This window comes from Streptopelia decaocto (assembly GCF_964273445.1).
Source record: "Streptopelia decaocto genome assembly, chromosome: 1".
NCBI lineage: Eukaryota > Metazoa > Chordata > Aves > Columbiformes > Columbidae > Streptopelia > Streptopelia decaocto.
Window position 1 is genome coordinate 23,704,383 of NC_138663.1, and position 23,098 is coordinate 23,727,480.

A 23,098-nucleotide genomic window follows, 5' to 3' on the forward strand; every position below is an offset into this window, starting at 1 on the left:
TCCCCGCACGCAGAGGCGCTGGGAGGGCGCTGGGGAGGGCAGGGCTCGCCCAGCCCCGCACCGCCCCTGGCCCCGCCGCTCGGCTCCCCCGGCGGGCGGGCGGCGCCTCGGCCGGGCGGCGGATCGGCCCCGCAGCGCCGCCGGGCGGCGCTTGCGCACTGCGGGACCGCCGCGATGCTCGCCCGCCTCCCCGGCGCGTCCCCGGGAGCCGCGGCGGAGCCGAGCCGGAGCGGGGCGAGCGGAGCCGGAGCCGCGGGGAGCCGGGAGCCCGAGCGGAGCCCGTCGCAGACCGCCTCGCTGGTCCGCGCCTCGCCCAGCCCCCGCCTGCCTGGGCGGCCGCGGCTGCCGCTACCCGCACGACTCGGGGAGGCAGGAGCAGCCCCCGAGGGGTCGGTCCCGCGGCTCCGCCCGCCCGGCGCCGCTAGCAACTTTGCCGCCCTGGCTGTGCACGCCGCGCACCGCCGCGGTGCGAGCGCTTAGTCGGCGCGGTGATTAACGCCGAGAAGAGTTTTGCAAAGCTCTTAAACACCTTAAGCTGCGCGCAGCAACCTGTTTTCTCCGAGGTTGCTGAAGAGAAGGAATTAGTGCTTGCGATTATCCGGAGAGGGGAGGTGTTTTCCGCAAGGAACCCTTCCTCACCTAAAAAGACACTAACTGCCCGCGGCAGCGGGAGGATGTAAATAGGCAGCACGACGCCGGTTCTGCTGCTGGCGAGGAGGCAGCGGTCCCGGGAAAGGGCGGAGCGCCGGAGGGGGGCTGCTCCCGGCGCTGCACTTGCTACATTAACTCGGCGGGTCGGAGACGGCGACACAACTTTCCGGGTCTGTCCCGGGAGGCGGCAAGAAGAGCCTCCCCACTTCTCCGCTTGCCGCGCCCCCAGCACCGGCCGCTTACCGCGGTGGACCCCGGCGGCAGCAGGAGCCGCACTCCAGCGGCAGCACCGTCGCCCCCTCCCCGGCGAGGCAGGCTGTCCCCGGGAGCCGGCCGGGCATGTCTCCCGCTCCCAGCCCCGCCGAACGGGGCGGCCGCCGCCTCTGAAGGGGAGCGGGTGAGCCCCGCTGCCTCCTGGCCATGCAGCCCCTACGCGCTCCCCTCGCCCTGCTCTGCCAGGTGCTGGGCGCCTGGGTTGCCTGTGCCCTGGCCCCCGCCGCGGCCGTCGGGCTGCCAGCGCTCCCGCAGCGCGCCTGCTCGCCGGAAGCCCCGACGCCCCTTGCTCCTGGCCGGCGGTCGGCCGCGGCTCTCCCCGGGCGCGGAGCCCTCCTTCGCGAGGCCGACGCTGCGCCCGGTGGAGCGGAAGGACCGCGCGGCAGCTGCGCGCCCCGCGGGGCGGCGGGGGCCGGGCGGCGGCGGGCGCGGAGCAGCGAGCGCGGAGCCGGCGCGGCGGCGGGGAGGGGCGCGTCGGGCGGACCCCGCTGGCTGCCCCTGAACGGCTCGGCTGATGGCGAGGGCAGCGCCGGGGGCCGCGGCAACGCCACGGGGCGTCGTGCCCGCCTCCGCAACCCCTTCTACCCGCTGACCGAGGAGTCGTACGGCGCCTACGCCGTGATGTGCCTCTCCGTGGTGATCTTCGGCATCGGCATCATGGGCAACATGGCAGTGATGTGCATCGTCTGCCACAACTACTACATGCGGAGCATCTCTAACTCTCTGCTGGCCAACCTGGCCTTCTGGGACTTCCTCATCGTCTTCTTCTGTCTGCCGCTGGTCATCTTCCAGGAGCTCACGAAGAAGTGGCTCCTAGAAGACTTCTCCTGCAAAATCGTCCCCTACATTGAGGTAATGGCAGTGGGAAGGGATACCCGGGTCCGTGCGCCTCCGCGCAGTCCCGGGCGGCCCTACCGGTCGCTCCTTTGCCGCCCGCTACTACGTGCGGGGCCCGCGCTGCCTGCGTTCATTGCTGCCGGCCCGGGGACGTCCGGGTGCGGGGTGGTCTGGGTATCCCGGGCACTCCTGAGGCAGAGCGGGGCCCTGGCCCGGCCCTGCAGTGACAGGAGGAGGCTCTGGCCGCATGGGGTCCAGCAGCATCGGGATTTCTGTAGCCTCAGACTGAGCGCGTCGAGCTCTTCTACCCACATGAGTTCTGCCAAACTTTCCTTGCTCTTTGTCATCCTGCAAGGAGAAGAATCCTTTCAGAATTAGACTTCAAGTTGCCTTTTGTTGTTGTTGTTGGTTTTTTGTTTGTTTGTTTTCCTAAAGTGGAGTGATTTAGGAAAATGGAAGGAGGGGGTGGCGGGGGATAAGCTGCAAGAAGGTGATTGTAAAAAGGACTATCAATGCGATGTATATGCTGTTAATTTATACTTCAGCGTTCAAATCTCACACTTTTTTATTTGTCTTATCTTTATTAAAAAAAAAAAAGACCCCAGCTCCATTTAAATTGCAGCTTCTTGGCAGGTGTTCAGAGGCCATGTCAAGGAAGCTGTCAGCCAGCTGGCCAGAGCCCTGCCAGCAGCGTTCAGCTTGTGCGCTTTATTTATTTACTGGAACTGAACACTGAGGCCTGTTGGTAAGGTGGTAGCCCCTAATTCTGGCTGGCTTTACTGTATTCCCAAAACCTTATGTTCAACATTAGTCTGTAACTGAAAGCTGAGGAAATAACTGTTGATTCTCTTGTCCTAAGAATGAGTTATTAAGGAAAGAAAGAAAAAAAAAAGGCAAAAATCTTGTTATTAATGCACAGACTATCAGTTTCTACAGCACACTGGTACACAGTAATACATAATTAACCCGTGAGGATATTTTTAAGAAAGTGTTTATAAACATGTATGATGTGTGTAGCCACCGAATTGCCACGGTATCCATTGTCTGTGATACACTTTATTACTGGTGGTATTGGACAAAGGGTGGAGCTGTGCTACACTTAGATGAATTAAAGGCTGGTAGGATACCACTGCATTTGAAAAACTCCAACTACACTTAATTGATTTGCATTAAGAAGACATGAAGGAGTAAATATGTATTTGTTGAGAAACCGATAGTACTAGGAGCTTTTAAATTTTCTGAATTTGAGTTCTGTGGCTACTGTGTTAACCAAAAAGTAAGTGGTACTGCTTCAGTTAAAGTGTACCCATTTCACTTAAAGTAGATAGTTCAAGTGTTTTCAGGACTTCCCTATAGTGACATTTTAGGCTTCCTAACTTTTTTTTTTGGTGCATCCACATACAAAATATAAATGTTTCTTTGTAATGCTGATTCTCATCAAAGATCAGTAATTGAAATTACATGCATGGCCACACTGTTCTTCAAAATTAGTCGCTTATGCTGTGCAATTTTGGGCACTGAAGAGTCTGTCAAACTGAAAGTAGTTTACCTGAAATGTAGTTGCCAGAATTAAAACCTATGATCCTGAAAAACATTCAGCTACTGCTATCTCCCCCTTATGCTTTAGCAACATCTTATTTTTCCACTTTAAAGTTCTGTAGATCTCTAGAGTTGAGAATTGGCACAAATCCAGTTGCGATAGATCAGTAGCACGGTGTCTGTCATAGGCTTAATTGTTACTGGGGTCTAAAAGTGAAACATTCTCCTTGTCCCTGAGGAAATTTAATTAATTTGCATCTAAGGTACAGATCTAAAATGATATAGCCTTGGGATCCTGTATTCCTCCCAGAATTGTACATTTTTCATTCAGCAGCCATTAAATATAATACTCATGCCTGCAAAGTGTAGTCATCACCCTGGGAACAGTAAGTGAAAGGCTGGTTTCCCCCTCCTTTGTAGCCATGAGTGGTGGATACTGAACACCACGAGTGGATTGTGCCTCTCCATAGCTTGTCTCAAGCTTGGTGAGGGGGACACGGTTCTGGGAATCAGGATTTGACTCTGCTGAGATTAAGAGAATTAGAGTAGTTTTGCCACTTTCCAAGTGTTGTTCAAACCTCACAGGGATTGTGCAGTGGCTCTGACACCACCAGGAGCAATGCAGATGTGGAGTATGCAATGAAACCTGCTGCTCTCTGCTCTGTCAAGGATTGATCACTGCAGCGCTCTCATCTGACAGCTGAACAATACTGTCTTCTCCCTTGTTGTAATTTGCCTGGGTAGGCTGATCCCCTTCTTGCACAATAAGAGAAGGATGAAGTCTTCCCAGCTCCTTGAGAGGAAAGCTCTAGATAGCTGTCTTCAGGAGAGATTTCCAGACCTTCATAGAGTACAAATAGAAGCATCATCCTGAAGATGGACAAATTTAGAGCTGTTGTCTGTGTTTTCCATAAGTTAGCCCATTGTTTTGTTCTTTTAAGTGTCTCTTTGTTCCCTGTTTTGCATCTCTTTTTTTTTTTTTTTGCATGCCAGTTCTCCTCGTATGCTGCTTAGGGAGCTACATGTCTCACCTAGAGTTGTAGATTCAGAAGTATCTCTCTTTCAAGCATCAAAGACCCTTACTGGACTGAGTCCTCTGTCATCCCAGCTTGTACTTTCAGAACTAGGGAACAGGGAATGTGTAATTATCCAGAGCAAATGATATAGTGATCACAACATTTTAACATAACTCAAGCATGCTTTGTATTGTGTTTGAAGGTTTCAAATTATTCCAGTGAGGAACCTTGAGTTTTCTTAGTTTAGCCTCTTGTGGCAAATGTTTTTTTATTCGTGCTGTTTAATGGCTATTGTGCAAAGTTTCAACAAAGTATCTGTAGCCAGTGATAATACATATGCACACAGTCTGGGGAATTTGTTATATGATATCTTCGAGCACAATTGTATAGGTAAATGTTGAGTTCCCAGCAGTGGAAGGTCTGCACAGTATTTAATTTAATTTAAAGGGCAGTTTTCCCATACCTAATAAAGATCTGCTGTGACCAAGTATATTAAGCAGTCTTTTCAGCCATATATTGTATCACAGTTTGGTCACTTTTGTTTAAAATTATCTCATGGCTATGCTTGCATAAGGAACGCTGTGCACATGACTGAGGAAAAGGCTGAGTAAATTAGCTATTCTGTGCTTCTCACGAGGTCTTTGGGTAATGAGAGTAAAACTACTACAGAACAAAGCTAGAAAGACAGATGGTTAGTAGAAGTGGATGAAATGATCTCCATCAAAATCATCACTTGACCCCGATGATGTCACTGTCCTGGAGGAACAGTTTTGAATGCACTGAGAGGGAATTGAGAAGGGAATTAGAAAAACTGGAGCAGCTACTCTGCCTATAAGAATGTGTAGAGATGTGCTTCTCCTTTGCAGTTTTAATCCTCTGCTCAACAGTTCTTAAAATTTTACCACTTTTCTGCAGATAGTTCAGAAGTCTAGCTTTAGGCAAGCATGTCTGAAATGTTTACCTGCACACTGTCTTTATGTTTTCTTCCATATACTTTTCTCAGTATTGCCCAGAATCAGGACATATAGGGTAAATGACAAAACAAAGACCATGGCTTTGGCTAATTCCTGTTCCACAAGCCCTGCCAATGTGGAACCCTTTCCTTTTTGTTTTAGCACACCTAGTCTTTTCAACAAAAGGACTGTGGTAGGGGAGGCAAAGCTGGGAAAGAAGTGCAGAACAATATAGTTCAAGTTCCCCTACTTACAGATTTGTGCCAGACCTTAATACAAAGAAGTGTGGATGTAGACAAAGTCAGTAGTTATACTGTGCCTCTAAATATTTCACAGCTGTTAAATATACCACTCCTGTGAAGTAGCATTTTTATTTTAATACTGGAAGCCGATAGTGAAGTAGTTAAGTTGTTTAAAGCCCTGAGCAGCTTGCTCAAGATGACAAATGGATTGTGTCAGCTACAACTAGAAACTATCTTTTGGACTTTAAAAGCTTGCTTGAGTTGTGTGCATTCTGCTCTTTGAGGTTAGGCTAGAAGCTGGATGAATTTGAGGGGGGTTGTGGAAGTAGGGATCACTTTCTATGTCAGCAGATTGAGACAAGCTACTTATAGTGCAGTAAGGATTTAGAATTGGGGAACGGTCTAGAATGTGGGTTTGCAGAGGCTGATTTACCATCCTGTGCAGTCCAGCACAAAGCAAGAGGTTGGTAGCAGTGGTAGTACTCAGCCTTCCATTCAGTGCTAGTAAACATGAGTCTTTCTCTTACCCCCCACAAATGAGAAGGACAAAGTTTGTAGTGTCCTCATCTGGACCATATCATGCATATGAGACTGGCTTGACTCTGGAGCAGGCTGACAGTGAAAGCCTCTGAGCTCTGATGTCTAGTCTGTGTGTGCTTTTGGCAATCAACTTGTGACATCACTCCCATTTCTGGTAGGTAACTTCCAGCTCAGGAAAGCTATCACAATTAGTATTCTTAGTGGAAAGCATGAGGATTGTTTTGGACTGGACTACGAATTAGTCCCTTTCCCTGGAGATGACCCTCCAGGGCAATTTCAGGTGAGACTTTTTCCGCTTTCTCTCTTTTACATGGTAGAGGCAGGAAAGAAGCGCAAAGAAAGTGACTATTCTCTGCCTGTTCCAAAGCTGTCAGAAGAGATCCTTATTTTAAGTTTCACTTCAGGGAAGCACATACATTTTTTATGGGAGTTTATAAAAGCTGTGAATTATTTGTATTTTCTGTGTCTTTTGTTTTGTGGCATCTTCTTTGTGTCTCTTCTTTGACTGTAGTCAGAGCTCTGCTCCTGAATCTCCTGTAGGTCCTCTGGGTTGACAACAAAGATCCACAGAGAGCTTTGCAGTTTCAAAGCTTTGTACAGAGAATATTCTAGGGCAATGGCTACATGTGTCTTTTGCTGAGCAGAATATCTTCAGCACTTATCACGCAATAAATAATTATTTAAAACAGAAGTATTAGTCTATCTCTGCCCTTTAGGTATTAATGGCATGATGATAGTAGCTGCCATGTTGACTGTTCTGTCAATCTTTCCTCTGGAAACCCTGTCCTTAGGGGCTTATAAGTTGTCCATAAAAATTTGCTTTTGGCTTCAACTTTGCGTGTGGCGTTTCAGCATGGAAATGAATTTGTGTCAGATGAGGTTTAAAATTGGGTCAGTAATATTTAAGTTACTTATGTGTAGAGAGAAAAGGCAACATCTGCTATGCCGGCACCATTGACTCCAGTCTGAGCACTGGGGTGTCATTTCTCCATATGACAGGATTTTTCCAGAAAAGGAGAAAGTGGCAGATTTGTAGCAACAATTCCATTCCATGTTGTTAATTTTAAAAATTAGTATAGGAGTCACCTGTGTAGCGTGATGAGAATTTGATCCTCAGTGGAGAATGGCCTTTTTTTTTTTTTTAAAGTAAATTAAACTTAACTTGTATGGTAGCATGGTAGATTACAAACAGGAAGATGAACACAAATTAAATCCTTTCATGTTCTGCAACTTTTCCAACCCTCTGGATAAGCATGTGGTGTACTAATGAGTATTTCCAGTGCCCTGATGGTCTGGTTGGCTTTTGCTTCCAACAGAATTCAAATGCAGCTCTTCAAAGTGGATTCTGAACACTATTACTCTTAAGGTATACAGAAGGATAAGAAACACACAAAGTATATGTGTTGATTTCTCCCTGGTATGAATACTGATAGTACTACAAAAGAAACAACCGTATTGTACCTGTTGTTCCACGTGTGTAGGACCTCTCCATGGCAGTCGTTTCCAGAATTACCATCTTGTCTTTGAGGTAATTAATGTGGCATAGATTTTCATCCAGGATGCTTAAGCTAATTGCTAACATCAGAGGGATACCTTGGCCCCAGTACTCCTTATTTGGTTTTGTTCTTTTATAGTAATGACTATTGTTCTGGGTTTTAGTTTTTGTTTGGTTTTGTTTTTTTAACAGAACAGAACAGAACAGAAACCAGGAATCTAGATAAACTTAATTATATAATTGTTTGCAATGGGGTGACCTTTTATTTTGCAGTAGTTCAGTCATATTGTTAGACTCTCTACTGTAAATATAGAGTAGCACGAAAAATTATTTCAGTCTGTACTAACTCTGTTTATTTATCTTAGGCAAAACTCACAAGTCTGCAAAAGCCACTATGGTATGTTGCATTAACATTCTCTACAGCTATGAAGTTTGATGTGGATATAGAATAACCATAATAAGATGATAGACTATAAGGGCTTGGGGGAAAAAAATCAGTCATTTATATGATATAACAGGAATGGAAATAAAGAGTCTACAGAGTGTCACTGAGAGCTTAGAGATGGTTTGGCTAGTTGTCATCAACCTTTTCTCTAGTTCAGTTTTCCTATTACAACAGGAAAATGTTTTAAGTACTTATCCTGCCTGTTCGCAAAGGATGGAAGAGTGCCATATAGTTTAAGAAACTGTGTTATCAACATAAAATATAATCTATTTTAGAAAATCCAGCTTCAGCTGGTAGAAACAGGTACTTCTTCTAAATCTTTTATTTAGTCTTGTTCCATATAAACTCAGTCTACATTTTTCCTGCTCAAGAACATGATGCCTGAGATGATTAATGGTCCTTCTCATTTCCAGCCTCAAGTTGCTCATGGCTGGTTGATTCCCATTCCGTTATATTCACTGTCCTTCAGCTTAAGTAACCTTTGTATATCAAGGTAGTCCTATTTATATATACCAGCAATATCCCTTCTTGGTCTTCATCTTAATGGACTGAGTGCCCCAACCTTTTATATTAATTCAGATAATTTAGTCTTTGTTGACCTTTTCACCCAAATCACCTTTTCTGATCTTGTTTCTGGTTTTGTTTTCATTACCTTTATCTAGTCAGGCAGATATTAGTGAGAGAGAATTCAAAGTGTTATTTCTACTGGCAGTGGTCACCGTACCTCATCTGCACTTCTTCCCTGGTCAAGCAGAGGCTCTGCTCCCAGAGGCCAGGGCCAAGAGCTGCGGGACCACAGCCAGGAGAAGAAGTAGGACAAGCCTGGGAACATTTTGGTAATTGTTAAAGTTCATGAAAGGAAATGGGTATGTTGGAGGGACAAAGAGGAAACATGATGCAATTAGGCTGAGCATTTCATTAGTATGCTGTTCTCTGTGGCCTCAGTTTCCCAAATGAGTTTTGACACAGTTGACTAACAGCTGGTGAGTTAATGACCAAAGATTTATGCAGTGTCTCAAAGGAGCATCACGGTACCCACTAACATCCCTGCCCGTCAATGCTTTTAAAGGAGCAACAGTATGAAGAGAGACTCTCTTGTAACAATATTGTCTTTTGTGTGTGTAGCTGTAGCTGGTAACTTCAACAGTGGCGTTCTGCCCCGCTCAAAGCAGGGGTCACTTCACCACCTCCTCAAAGCAGGTCAGTGGTCATTCAGTTAGAAACTTGGGGACCTTTCTGATATAATCTGGTAAGAGAAAGACGTAAACTACTGTCATCCTGAATGTCTAGAGACTGAAGAAGAATCTTGATAGGGACCATATGGAAATAAATCAAACAACTGGAAGTGATGATCAAAAACTACTGAGCCTGACTTGCCCTTGCTTTGCCTCACTTCCAGACAGGTTGTTGGAACTAAGACTGCAGCACCATATCAGCATGTCAGAAACTTAGCTGTTACCACAAGAGCATCAACATTAAACTCCACACTCACACCACTTTAGGATTTGTTAGTTTGTCCTTTAGCTACTTTTCAACAAATTAATTTTCTTCATTCTGTGGTTATTTCAGGGCAATGTAACTGATTAAAAAGGAAACTTCTCTGGCTTCTTTCATATTTTCAACTTAACTTTAATTATTAGTATGACTGGTATGAAGAAACACCCCTAAACTGAAATTGTGTGAACATACAGAATGCATGTCCCAGTTCTTGCCCACATAGGTTGTTAGCAGTACCCATTGATTTTGCTGGCTATTGCTCATAGTCTGCAGTATGGGGTAAGTAATCAGACCCTTAAATTGCTATAGTGCCTTTAAGCAAGTCAGCTGGAGTGAATTCTTGTTCATCTGCTTGAGAGTGTTTGTTTTTTTGCAAGCTTTGCCATGGCATCACTAACTCCGTTAATCTACAGAAAATAGGAAACCATTGCCTGCTCCCGAGAAACACGTACTTTGTTTGGCTTATTTTGTCAGTAAATCCACAGGAGAGTTTTTAAAGCCGACTTCCACTGTTCTTAGTTGTTTCCTCTTGCTCTGTTTCGCTGTCTTAAACCTCCAAGTTGTTGGTCAATTAATGTGACAGGAACCCCGTAGGTTACGTTTGTTCATGGTAGACATGTCTTCTTCCATTAGTCCAACATTAACAGCTGCAGAGTTTTAATGTCTTAGCCACTGTTTGCCGTGCAATGTAAAAGCATGTGTGTTGGGGGCAGGGAAAGCTCACATAATAGCTGAGAGGGAAAATGTTAATATACAAAACCTCAGATCTTCCTCTCTTCTACTGATTGTTATTTGAATCCCTATTCATTCCTGAATCTCAGTTATTTCCATGTCTCCTGTAATTGTAGAGATTTGAGTCCTGACCATTTTCTTATTCATGTTGGATGTTCTGGCTAAAGGTTTTGTCGTCACTCTAAGGCATCTGAAGATTGCACACGCATTTAAATGTTCTGGAAACAAAGTCACCAGTCTTGAATTTAAAAATCTGACTCCTAAAGTGTGATACATGAAAATTATCTTTCATTAGCTTTGTTTATCACTGTTCATTAAGATTTCCCAGTAACTGTGATTTTTCTTTAATTGTGGCTGTATTTACCAAGCTTTCTTGAATCTCGTCAGACAGTTTAACTTCCTAAATCAATAACTTTGCCTATTAAAAATGTTTACAGTACTGCTTTGTCATCATTAAAGATTCCTGCAAGTTAATTAGTAAGAGACTGCATCTTACTCATCCTGTCTTTTAGGAAGCTGCTTCAAAGAAGTCCCCGAGTGAGTCAATGCCTGACAGCTCTAATCCCAAGTGCCCAGTATTTTTCAGTGATATTCGATTTTAGCAATCTGATATGGCCATTAAATATTGAAGGCCAAAATTAATGATACATATATATAATTGTGCATCATTGTACCATCTATCTTTGCAGAACTTTTTACAAGATGTGCATAAACAGGAAAATTTCAAAATTATTGTGTAAATAAAAAAGCATTTTTAAAAATCTACCTATATGAATTTTAAATATGCCATCACATATCAAATTTGAGTGACCAAAATTATAGTGAACTGCCTAATATTACCCTAGATTTCCCAGTTATTTGCACAGACACGTGGCTTATTCATGATAAGAATAAGGACACTTTGCATTTATTAGGAATATTATTTAACAGTTTCTTTTGCGTCAACACATTTTCAGCATAACACAAGCATGCACAGCCAAGAAAATAAATGAATTAGAATGCAACAGGACACCTAATCTTTCTCCAATTGAAGTTAATGTCAGTTCTGCTTTGAATTTGAACTGAAGCTGAATTTATTGGAAATAGGATTAGGCCAAAATGTATATAGTCTTCTTTTAAATTTCTTTTAAGGAAATTTAATTATAAACAGGATAAAATGATAGGAAATTATGTTTCATGCAGTACAAGATTTCTATTCATGCATAGAATGATGGTTATTAAAGCTAGAGAACATAAGCATTGCTCTGTACTTGCTCCTTACATTATATAATTGAGAACTCTGTCCAATCCATCTTTAAATCATTTAAACAAAAAAACTTCCGCCATTTGTCCTCGCCTGCAGTACACTCTCTCACAGGATGTTTCCTATGAAATTAAGCCTAGATTTGCCTGTGATTTTTTTTTTCAAAATGAAAAGTTGAAGATATAGATTATTAAAGCCTAACTCTTACAGTCAAGGCTGATTTTACACAAGCTCTGGAAATCTGAAGATTTCAGATACAGTCTCTTTGAACTCACAGCACAGGATAACTTTATGTGCCTACATCACATCGAAGTTTCACTTAAAAGCCTAAGTCCACAAAAACAATTGTCGCACCCTACTTCATTCAGTAGATCCCTAATCTGCAAGGTTCCTAAATTTTGTAAATAAGGAAGGTTTTGATGCTACGATCCTCTGCATCCTCAATGAGCATGTGGTGTGGGCATAAGTTCATACTTCTGCTGAAGTAAAACTCTCCCTTTCAAATTAAATTCTAACTTGTGTGATGGAACTTTCTGAAAAGCACTGCTTAGAAAAATGAGGGGGAGGAAGGTGGTTAGTTGTGCGTATTGGTCAGTTACCCAATTTTTTTCCACTCAGTGTTGCTTGCATAGGCCTCCAGGAGAGGATGATACCAAGCTGAAATAAATATTTCTAGGCAGAAAAACAGAATGGTATAATCTTTTGGGATGCATCCTGGGTGGTAGTTCAGCAAACACTGTGGTGCTTCTTTTGATGGTGCTCAGCACCATGGTCTTCCCGTACCTTTGCCTGCAAACTACATGTTCCTTTGCCTTTGTCAGTCAAGAGGCTGGACTTGACTGGTGTTTCAGAGGACAAATCAAGCTCTCTCTAACTATGAAAGAGTATAAACCTCTTCCAGAGAACAGCTCAATGATAAAAGCCTTCATCCAACATAGAATAAATTAATTCCCTCTTCAGCCTGAGTAAGTTCAGGCCTTTATCTGCTCTCTCTGAGAAGACTGCCATCAAGAAGGGACCAGGGGACTTTTGAAGGAGATATTTGCCCACTCTCCACTGAATAATGGACTGTACCCTTTTAGCTGTCCTTTTTTTTTTTTTTTTTTTTCCCCTCAGACAGCACCTGTCTTAACTTGCATTCCTTTTTCTCCTTCCCAGGTGGCATCTCTTGGAGTCACCACATTCACACTGTGTGCCCTCTGCATCGACCGATTCCGTGCTGCCACCAACGTGCAGATGTACTACGAGATGATCGAAAACTGCACCTCGACGACGGCCAAGCTGGCCGTCATCTGGGTGGGCGCGCTGCTGCTGGCCCTGCCGGAGGTGGTGCTGCGCCAGCTGGCCAAGGAGGACGCCCAGTACAGCGGCAGCCCCCCAGGCGAGCGGTGCGTGGTGAAGATATCCACCTCCCTGCCTGACACCATCTACGTGCTAGCTCTCACCTACGACGGGGCAAGACTCTGGTGGTACTTCGGCTGCTATTTTTGTTTGCCTACCCTTTTCACTATTACCTGCTCCCTGGTGACAGCGAGGAAAATCAGGAGAGCGGAAAAGGCTTGCACAAGGGGGAACAAGCGACAAATTCAGCTGGAAAGTCAGATGAATTGCACAGTGGTGGCTTTGACCATTTTGTATGGGTTTTGCATCATTCCTGAAAACATTTGCAACATTGTGACCGCCTACATGTCCACAGGGGTCTCTCGGCAGACTATGGACCTCCTCCATCTCATTAGTCAGTTCCTTTTGTTCTTTAAGTCCTGTGTTACCCCAGTTCTCCTTTTCTGTCTCTGTAAACCTTTCAGCCGGGCCTTTATGGAGTGTTGCTGTTGCTGCTGTGATGAATGCATCCAGAAGTCTTCAACAGTGACAAGTGATGACAATGACAATGAGTACACCACAGAACTGGAGCTCTCACCTTTCAGTACCATCCGTCGTGAAATGTCCACTTTTGCCTCTGTGGGGACTCACTGTTAATTGACCTTAGGACGTTATTTCCTGTACCTTTTTACTTTGTTGTTTGGTTTTTTTTTTAAACTTCGTATTTTTCTTCTTGAAGCAAAATGCAAGAAAAAATGGTTTTTGAAAACTACTCTGGAAACCTATCTGCATATTAACAGTCGTGCTTTGAAAAATAATTTGTTTGGTTATTGAAATGAAAGAAAGAGAAAGAAGGAGAGCCAGCACTCAGTTTTAAACAATTATATTTTGTATGGTGCTAGGATTTTATTGTTTGGGGAGGAGAATCCATATCAATCCACTTTTATTTAATTCCATGGTATTTTTTTGATAATCACTGTAAAATGATTATATAGACATTGTGGGTTTTGCAGGATGTTTCATGTAAAAGATGTGATGGAAAGTATTTGAAGGTAGTTTTAATCCAATTACTGTACGCTATTGTGAGAGGACTTGGACTTCAGAAAATTTATGAAGTAGCATATTTTATTCTTTAACTTCATTGTCAATCTGCATTTAACAAGGACACCTATAAGTAGTATTAAATTCCTTTAATAAGTAAAAAAGTCTTTGCTTTGCATAAAAAATAATTTGAATGGCTGTATTTAATTTACCATTTGTGTACTTACCCTTGGAGGCTATAATTACAGTGTTTAAGGAAGATCATTGTAATGGTATTAGATTTACATGAATGTTTTTTTAATCTAATTACAAAGGTTCAATGTGCCTCATTGAAAATTTCCTTCTTAACCAGCAAGAATACAAAACCTGAGTTATTTTGTACTTCTTACGAAGAAAGATTTGCTTTCTTACTACTTTTTGTCTTGTGTGGTTTCAAAGCCAAGTTTCTTTCCAATTTGTTATTTGTTTTCCGTTGAGGTTATGTCCTCAGTCTCTGTATATATTGCTCCTACTGGCTTCAGGGAGAGTCCCATTTCAGAGAAAGGCATTCTTTTGCCAGAGGTTTTCTGACAATAAATGCAAGGGACTGAAACATGTGGAGAGTGAATTCCTTCTTCTGTAAAAGGTATAAACACACTTGGACGCTTGGGGCTTGACCCAGAGCTCATTGCAGTCAATGGAAACATTTCCATCAATTTCAGAGGGCTTTGGATCAGACTGGCATCTCCTATTTATTCTGGGATATGTAGCATGAATATTAATCATGGGGGCTCTGTACGCCGGTTATAAATCGTGCTGCTCTCACAGAGACCGCTATTCACCAGCAGCTCACGGCTCTGAAGCTGTTTTTGAGAAGCACAGTGTGTTTTGCTCATGGCTTCTTGCTGTCTGTAGAGTTATTAAAATGAGGGTAAGTCAACAGTGCCAGCAACAGTGCGATAACATAAAATGTGAAGTTGTTGTAAACAAGCCAGGTTGGAGACTGGAAAGTGCCTATCTGTACCAGCAGAGCTTGTTTGCCCCACTTCTTGCTTGCAGTAGACAGGCTGTTCTTGGTAGGCAAGCTGGCTTGTATTTACACTGGGCAGCAGGCTGAAGTGTAGACACATGCTAAGGAACTGAGTTCGTTATAATGAGCTTATATTTTAATACTAATTAAATAAATAATACAATTGCAGTTGTATGCGCAGAGTAAAATCACATGCATTTGTCCTTTGAAATTAAGAGTGACTGTGACCGATGTGTTCTTACTTCCCAATACCTGCCTGTAAAAATGTTAAAGAACTTGTTACTTGTAACTTTTGGAAGGGAGTCTATTTTTTTATTTGTAAATTCTGGACTTAACGTATTTAAAATTTGTATCTGCTTGGGCAAGCAGTATTTCTTATTTTTCTTCACCATTTTAACCTATAACAATTTCAACTGAAAAGCAGTTGAAGGTGGTTAATCTGACTATGAGTCCAAATATATATACGCTTGGGTTCTTTTTCTGATTTTTGAATGAGACATTGAGCCCTATCAAAGCAACCTGCTTAAGCACAGGCTTCAATTTAAATGTGTTTCTGTTTAGGACTTGCAAAAGTACCTATGTTTTTAAAATCTTTTTGTAAGATGGTCAATCACTTCTGAAGGCAGGGGAGCTATTCCTTCTTTATAAACTCTTCATTGATTTCACATTGCTTGATTACGTTCAATAAACTAGGAAAGGTATTAAAGAGAAAAGATAAAAACAAAATCTCGCTGTGGTGCCTGTCTCTCCACAAATACATATTCCCATTTCTGCATTTTGATTTGTACCATCCTTCTTTTACAAGTGCCAATATTTATAAAGAATGGGCATAAAAGCTCCTTTTTATTCCTTCATTGTGTTGCTTGTGGAATTGTTTCTCTCAGATGCCTATTCAGTCCCAGCATGAGCAGTGGCTCAAGGACCTATGAAAAGAACAGCAAAATGGGAGGAAGTACTTTTTGTAAAGAAGGAAATATAGAAATTACTTGGGAGTACTAAATGGTGACATTTCGCTTATTTGGGTGAAAGACTTTAGCAGGGCAGGAAAAGTCCCCATTGCTGTGGATGCTGGGTGCTTCCAGCCTTCCAGTCTGTGGTCGATACGTATAAGCTCTGCCAAGGACTGCTGCTTGCTCCCAGGTTAAATGTTCTGTGTCCCTGAGTGGTGCAGATTCCTTCTCTATTGAAGTATCTCCATAATATTTGTTTGCTAATCCTGTCGGGTGTCTGGGGGGGAGGGAGACAAAAAAAAAAAAAAATTAAAAAGTCACTGGTGAAGGCAGACTATGAAGATCAATAATGCTATGTTTGGAAATAACCCTCCTGCTTGTGTGGTGGAACATTCTCCAGCCTTGTGTTCAGTGGGGTTTCTTTGTATCCAGTGTAACCTTGTCTTTTCTGCTACTGAAAGATTCTTTTTCACAGCTATTTCTCCTCCATGCCTTGGACTTGCATAGCAATTGGACATGCAAGACATTCTTTTATTCTAATTTGTTCTCTAAATTGGTTAAACTAATCCCACATTAGCAGGTTTGCATTGTCACTGCTATTCTGATACAGGCATGGCTTGTTAATGCATGTAAGTGTCATGATAAATGATCCCTTTTGTTGAAGACGGGGTACTGCATTGCTTTTCTTCCTGAATTTGCGACTGATACTCTGAAGTCTTGAAAGTTTCCTGGTGTTTCATTTTCTTACTTTTCTCAGTGTTCTTAGAAGCCATTTCTGTCTGTTTTGAATGCAGTTCTGTAAGACATTTGTCTATTAAAAAGAGGGCATTTAATGGGCTGATGAATCAAGATTTGGAAATGTTTATGGCAAGGATTTAATTCTTTTACATAAAATAGAGAAACATGCAGTCCATGAGTGATCAACATAAAAGAAGGGTGATGGAATGGAAAATAAGATTGTGAGGTAGGAAAACATTATGCCTTTCAGGTATGTAAACCTTTAATGCATTAACACTTGTCGTCCCAGCCCTAGTCTCATTAAGAAATCATAAACCATAAAACTCTAGTATCAGTTCCAGTATCTCCAATGAGATCATGTTTCATGACCTGTATCAAAATATGATCTTTGTGTAGGCCAAAGTACAAATGGTAAATTGTTGAAAACAATTGCTCTGTTAAAAAATATATTTTAATTTACCCCTTCTAAGATAAATTCCTGGATTCAAACTTAAATAACTCCTGCCCTTAAATGACCTAAATGACTGGCCTAGCTCCTGTTCTGTCATTGGGACCCAGATATAAGCTTCTCCAGCTGCTGCTCCAGCAGCTCTGGGAATGGCTCCTGAACACAATATAGAGGTCTTCCAAGCATGTTGTCCTACATCTTTTCATAAGAAACCGGAGGATGTTAGGCTATATGGTGAGACTTTCATTTGGTGTTCATTGCATTCTACATTCTATGATGTGAGTTGCTGTTGAAACTCTTGGTAGCTTCTCCAAATACATTAAACAACAAGAGTATTCAAAACCTATCCTAGGATCTGTAAGCCATTGTCTTGACACAGTACAAATATATGCAACTTGCCCTATGTGCGCCTAACTGCTGCTGATGTTCTCAAACACATCACTGAGCTGCTTCTGGGCTTTTTTTGCCAGGTTAACAAAACTCACAAAACACATCATTCCCTTGTTACTGTGCTGGAGTTAAGACTGAGGGCAAAACCTGCTCAAAATTATAGTCTTCTTGGCTGGGCCCATCCTTGTGTGTGAATGGAGAGCACATCTAAGGTGGCTGCAGACTGCCAGTAGATTCCGGCTTATCACAGTAGCATCACCATATATATATTTGTTCATGTTCTGATAAATAAAAAAAAAAATAGGTTCTGTTAATTCTAGGATGGAAGAGCTATATTCAACGTCCTGCTATGGTTAATTTATACCTGATACATAAATTTTGTGATTCCTTATCTCATCAGAAGGGCATAACCACTGTAGTAATAGATACGCTGGTGAAAAGGTTTTTACACCTCCTTTTGGAGTTGTTTCAACTTTTTTTGGTAATGGAATATTTTAGTATAGACTTCAGCCTCAGTACCAACATTGTTGACATAAGCCACTGTGCTGTAGAAGCAATCTCTTTTGTTCACTCTCTGCTCCATGAAATAGTTCTCAAGGGAACAGCTACTGTCAGAGAAGTGGAGAAACCCTGACTCAAGAATAGCTGATAGGCTGGACAGTAAATTGGTCAGGTGAGAAATGAGCAGTTTTCCAGTGTCTGCAGTAACCCAGCCTGTTTTGGAATACATGTACTACCCATGTCCTTAGTGATTCTTCTGTGGTAGAAAGTTGTGGATTTTTGTCTGTCCTGGATGGGGAAATCCCCACCTACCTGAGTGAATTGTCTGTTTCGGGTGACTAATGGGAGAGTAGTCACGGTGGGTGAACCTAAGAAGAAGGAATTCTGGTGCCCTGTTCATCTGTATTTCCTCTTGCCCAGCTATTCTCCATCTGTTGGTTTCTGAAGGTCTTTTCTCAGATAAAGATATTTTGCAGGCAATGTGGCAGCCCTCCTGGAAGTTAAGTGGAGCGATGCTGGCCAGATGCCTGCACACACATTTGAGACTCCAGGTTGCAATCCCTCTGTCTCATGAAAACTATATTACCTTTATTCTGGAGGGCAAAACCTATGAAGCAAAGTGCCTGCAGAAAGCTGGCTCATCTCAGCTCCCTAAGTACCCAGACCTAATGATTTGTCCAGATTGCCAAGGCAAACTGGGACCTTGAAGTGGATCTTCTATGTCCATCTTCACCCTGAGAATAGCCTTCTTCTTTTTCAGGCTGGAAATATAAGAAGTGACAAAGAAGATGAATTTTCATAATAGCACTGAGAAATGTGGTTAGGAGGAGTTATACCAGATATTTTCTGTGATACAACCTCATTTTCATTTGTTTGCTTTTTTTTTTTTTTTTCCCAAACTTTCTCCCTCAGCCAAAGTCAATGTGAGATGATGTGAATCATTAAAACTTAACAGCATACTACATGCATTTTCTTGTGCTTCAGGAACTGCACTTTTTTGGTACTACATTGTATTTGAGGGAGTCATTTAATACCTATACTTAGCAAATGTTAAATCTTCAAAAGCTGGCTATGTTTTGTAGTGAACAAGAAACAATGAAAAGAACACAGACTGAGGTGCTTCAGCACACCTAGGCATCTCTGCTATAGAAACACTGATTTATGTTGAGGGCTGAGGTTCATCAAACAACCAGGAGACCTGTATTTAACCACGTACTGCATCTAGCCCCTGAAAATCCAGGCTACTTGCTTTCCCTGTGATACCATTTGGTAGGTTCAGTCTTTGGTTTTTCAGACAGTGAAAGCTGGGACAAAGATTCCCTGGCATTTTCAAAATGTCCATGACAGCACTGAGAGCCAGAGTCTCCCGGTGACTTATTCCCTATGTCACCCAGAGTGCCAGGATCTGTAACCTGGAGCTATCCCAGCCTCTTTCAAGGATGAGGTAGAAGATTTCTGTCCCTGTGCACTGTAGCTTTAGGTTTGCATCACAGCTTCTTATTACTAAAAAGCAGAAGACATTCTTATCCCAATTAATATGTTTGTGGGGTTTTATCTTCAACTAGAAATGTGACATGTCAGGGTTACAGAACTCTCAGATTAGAGCACTTATTAAAAGTGCAAGTGACAGCATTATTAATTAAGGTAGTAGATCAGTTATAGCTAAAGAGAAAGCTTTTACTTTGCTTCCTGTTTTTTTATTTTTTACCCTTTATTTTTGTGTGACTACATGGGGTGTTTTTGTTGTTGTTTTTTTCCTTAAGCAAAATGCAAAAAAAACAAAACAAAACAAAACAAAAAAAACCCACACAAGCATTCTTTCCTTTTTTCTAGTTAGAGAAATTCCATCCTTGGCTTACATCAAGCATCTTTATCTATATCCACAGTGAATTTAGGCCATTGTTCTTTGAGAAAAGAACTGAAAATACTCACATTAGAAACATGGTCATGACTAACTTAATCTTGAAGAGATTAGATTTGAATAAACTTTGAAGGCTGGGATGGTAATGTAAAGTAAGAACTATACCTTTTTAATAATTATGGCCCTGCAAGCATAATCTTTTTAAAGACATGGGAGATACATACAGTTCAAGAATAGCTTGTGGTTGAATTACGTAACTCTCACAAGAGACTCTGGAATACATATAGTCTGGAATAAAATGATCTAATAGCAGCTGGATGTGCATGTGATAATCCTCACTGAAGACAATGCAACTATTTATGTGAAGGAATAGATTTGAGCCTGTTTGCTATTATACCAGAGAACTATATTCTTCTCTAAGACATGCTTCCAATTTGATTTAATATGTATGTGCGCTAGCAGAAAAATCTGTGTAGTGTTTTTAGTGTTGCACAGGGAACACAAAAGCTTAAGAAAGGTGGCCCATCTGTAACTGCAGCCAGCAGTTATACTTCACATCTTTTCTTCTAAATTCTTTTCTTCCTCTATTTTAAAACAATTTCTGCTGGCTGTTCTTATCAGGCGTTTCGAAGTCTTATTCCATTTACTAACTCTCCCCTGACAATGGAAAATCCCCTTTTGTTTTTCTGGTGATCAGTTCTTTTAAACTGAGCTTGTAAGTAAGTTTCATTCATTTTGCACAATCTATCCACTGGAAAACTTGAAGGTGAAGAGTTCTTCTCCCTATGGAAAGTATTTACAAATAAGGAAGACACAGTTTTTCTTTCTCTATGCTAGCAGAGCTCAAAAGAAATCTCATCAATCTGTATGAGACCTGAGGCCAGAGTATCAGGACTATGTTGTGAATTTATCACTTCAGGTGGGCTCGCCTACATGCAAACCATGAGGCTCTGACAACAGACAGCATCACTGTCCCCTTGCCAAAACACAGGAGGTATCTCCTGGTATCTCTATTTCTGTTCTCTTTTCAGCCGAGATAAAGTTAGTTTTCTTCCTAGTAGCTGGTATGGTGCTCTGTTTTGCATTTAGAACAAGAATAACATTGGTAATAGACTGATGTTTTAGTTGTTACTAAGCAGTCAAGGACTTTTCAGCTTCTCATACTGGCCTGCCAATGAGAAGGTGTGGAGTGCGTGAGAACATGGGAGGGGACACAGGCAGGACAGCTGATCCAAATTGGCCAAAGGGATATCCCAGGCCACATGATGGATGATCAGTATGATGATCAGTATGCAAACCTGGGGGGACCTGGCTAGGGGCAACCACTGCTCAGGAACTGACTGGATGTCCGTTGATGAGTGGTGAGCAATTGCATTGTGCATCACTTGTTTTATACACTCTATTATTATTATTATTATTATTATTATTATTATTATTATTACTATTATTATTACTATTATTATTACTATTATTATTACTATTATTATTACTATTATTATTATTATCCCATTCTGTCATATTAAACTGTCTTTATCTTAACCCATGAGGTTTATCTTTTTTTCTGATTCTCTTCCCCATCCCACAGAGGGAAGGGGAGTAAGCGAATGGCTGTGTGTGGCGTTTAGCTGCCTGCTGGGTTAAACCACAGCAATTTCATGTGCTGATTCTTTACCGAAACTCTGCTTCCATGTACAAAGGATCCTCTTGCAGATAATTAGATGCCTTCATGACCTCTGAGTAAAGTATTTCTTATTCAGGGTTTCATTTAGCAGACATCAGTCATGAGCTTAGATTAAGGTTTAGATGATTAAGCTGGAGGTTAAGATTAGTTGTTGACTGTTCTATGATATATGCCCACATACAGATGGAACTCTTTGAAGCTGTATCTGCATGTTGAAAGGACAGGGGTCTTCCATTGGCAATGCTACCAAATGAAGCTGCAGTACATCTGCATACAGCTTCCTGGTAGTTGATGATAATTTGGTGACAAGTCTGTCAAATGCTGGAGCTAGGTTTGAGAGGTCTGCATACCACTGCTTTATAAAAGCTTGAGGGATAGCCATTCTTCCTTAAGACATCCTTGTTTGATATGGAGGAAGACTTGCTTTTGGCTTTTGACAACATAAGAGGAAAAAAGGAGGAGAGGCTCAGATGTGAATTAGCTAGGCTTACACTTGTTGGGGTAGAATTCTCTAATTGTAACTGTTTCTTAGCTTCCCAGCGTTAAAACAGTTTGGACACCAAATCCTTGACTCTGATATAGACCTCCACACTGCTGCCCAGGGTGAAATGAGTGGCCCTGGTAAAGGAGTCCCAAAATTCCAGAGAGAATATTTGATTTTTTTTTCCCCAAACACACAGTCCTTTTCAAGTGGTAAGTCCATTCTGATAAACAGAGCATGGAGAGCATGCAGGTTAGCCTCATTTTCCTTGTCTCCACTTGGTGTTGAAAGGGTTAACAATATTAGCATTTACTCCAGCAGAGCCTGGTTTCAAATGAATGGGGGAGTTCGTGCCTTCTCAGTGCCTCTTTCAGGCTGTCCTCATCCTGCACAAGGCAGCACTGTATGCATTCAGATCCTGAAGGTTCCACCGCCTGCAGGGCTTGACATTTTTTAACTTTTTTTTTTTTTTTTCTAAATAAAGGGAGAGCAATAAAGGCATCATTAACTCTTTGAGTTTTGAGGACTTAGCTTTGGATATCTTCTTCCTTCTCAAGTACCACTGCAGCATAAATCAGAATTTGCAAATATGTCCATGCCAGAAACTCCACTCTATAGAGATTTGAACACTGCAAATCATATAAAAGAATGCAAAATTGTGGGTTTACATTGAATCTGTCAGAGGGCAGTCAAACAAGTGAAAAGACACCCCAAATCTATCTCTTTCTACTTTCAATGCACCACTCCCTGGTTAGAGATTAATATTTGTTTTACTGTCAATCACAATATTACTTTTTAAGAATTCCTAAAATTTCTTGTTTTTCCTTTCTGTTTGTTTTATTTTCCGTTGTCACCTTCCTTCATGCTATTCTTCATCTCTGTTATTCTTGTCACCTAGAGAATTTTAATTATTTGTGTTGTCCTCTATACACCTCACAGCGATCCCTGTTTAATCAGAGCTTGAGTTCAGTGAGTAGAAGGTGAGTTTAAGAAGCCAATAAGCACTTCCAGCTCACTACATTACCACGTATATATGCGGTTTGGGTCTTAACTGAAAATAACATAAAAGTCACAAGAGAAAGCAGCCTGCTAGTAAAACAAGAGCTGTCAGAACATGGAGGCTGGTAAAATGAGCATTACTGTGGGCTTTTCTGCTTCCATTCAGTAGCCAGCTGCAAAACTCTGCCTTGGGATGGACCTGTCAAAAACACAGAT

General features: G+C 42.1%; 1 protein-coding gene across 1 annotated transcript; it reads left to right on the forward strand.

Moving 5' to 3' along the window:
• The first annotated feature begins 998 nt into the window (after positions 1–998).
• GPR37 (G protein-coupled receptor 37) lies at positions 999–14,325 on the forward strand. The gene is made up of 2 exons (XM_082065725.1): positions 999–1,776; positions 12,622–14,325. The coding sequence occupies exons 1-2, from the start codon at positions 1,072–1,074 to the stop codon at positions 13,438–13,440; spliced, it is 1,524 nt and encodes a 507-aa protein (XP_081921851.1). The 5' UTR covers positions 999–1,071; the 3' UTR covers positions 13,441–14,325.
• The last annotated feature ends 8,773 nt before the right edge of the window (positions 14,326–23,098 follow it).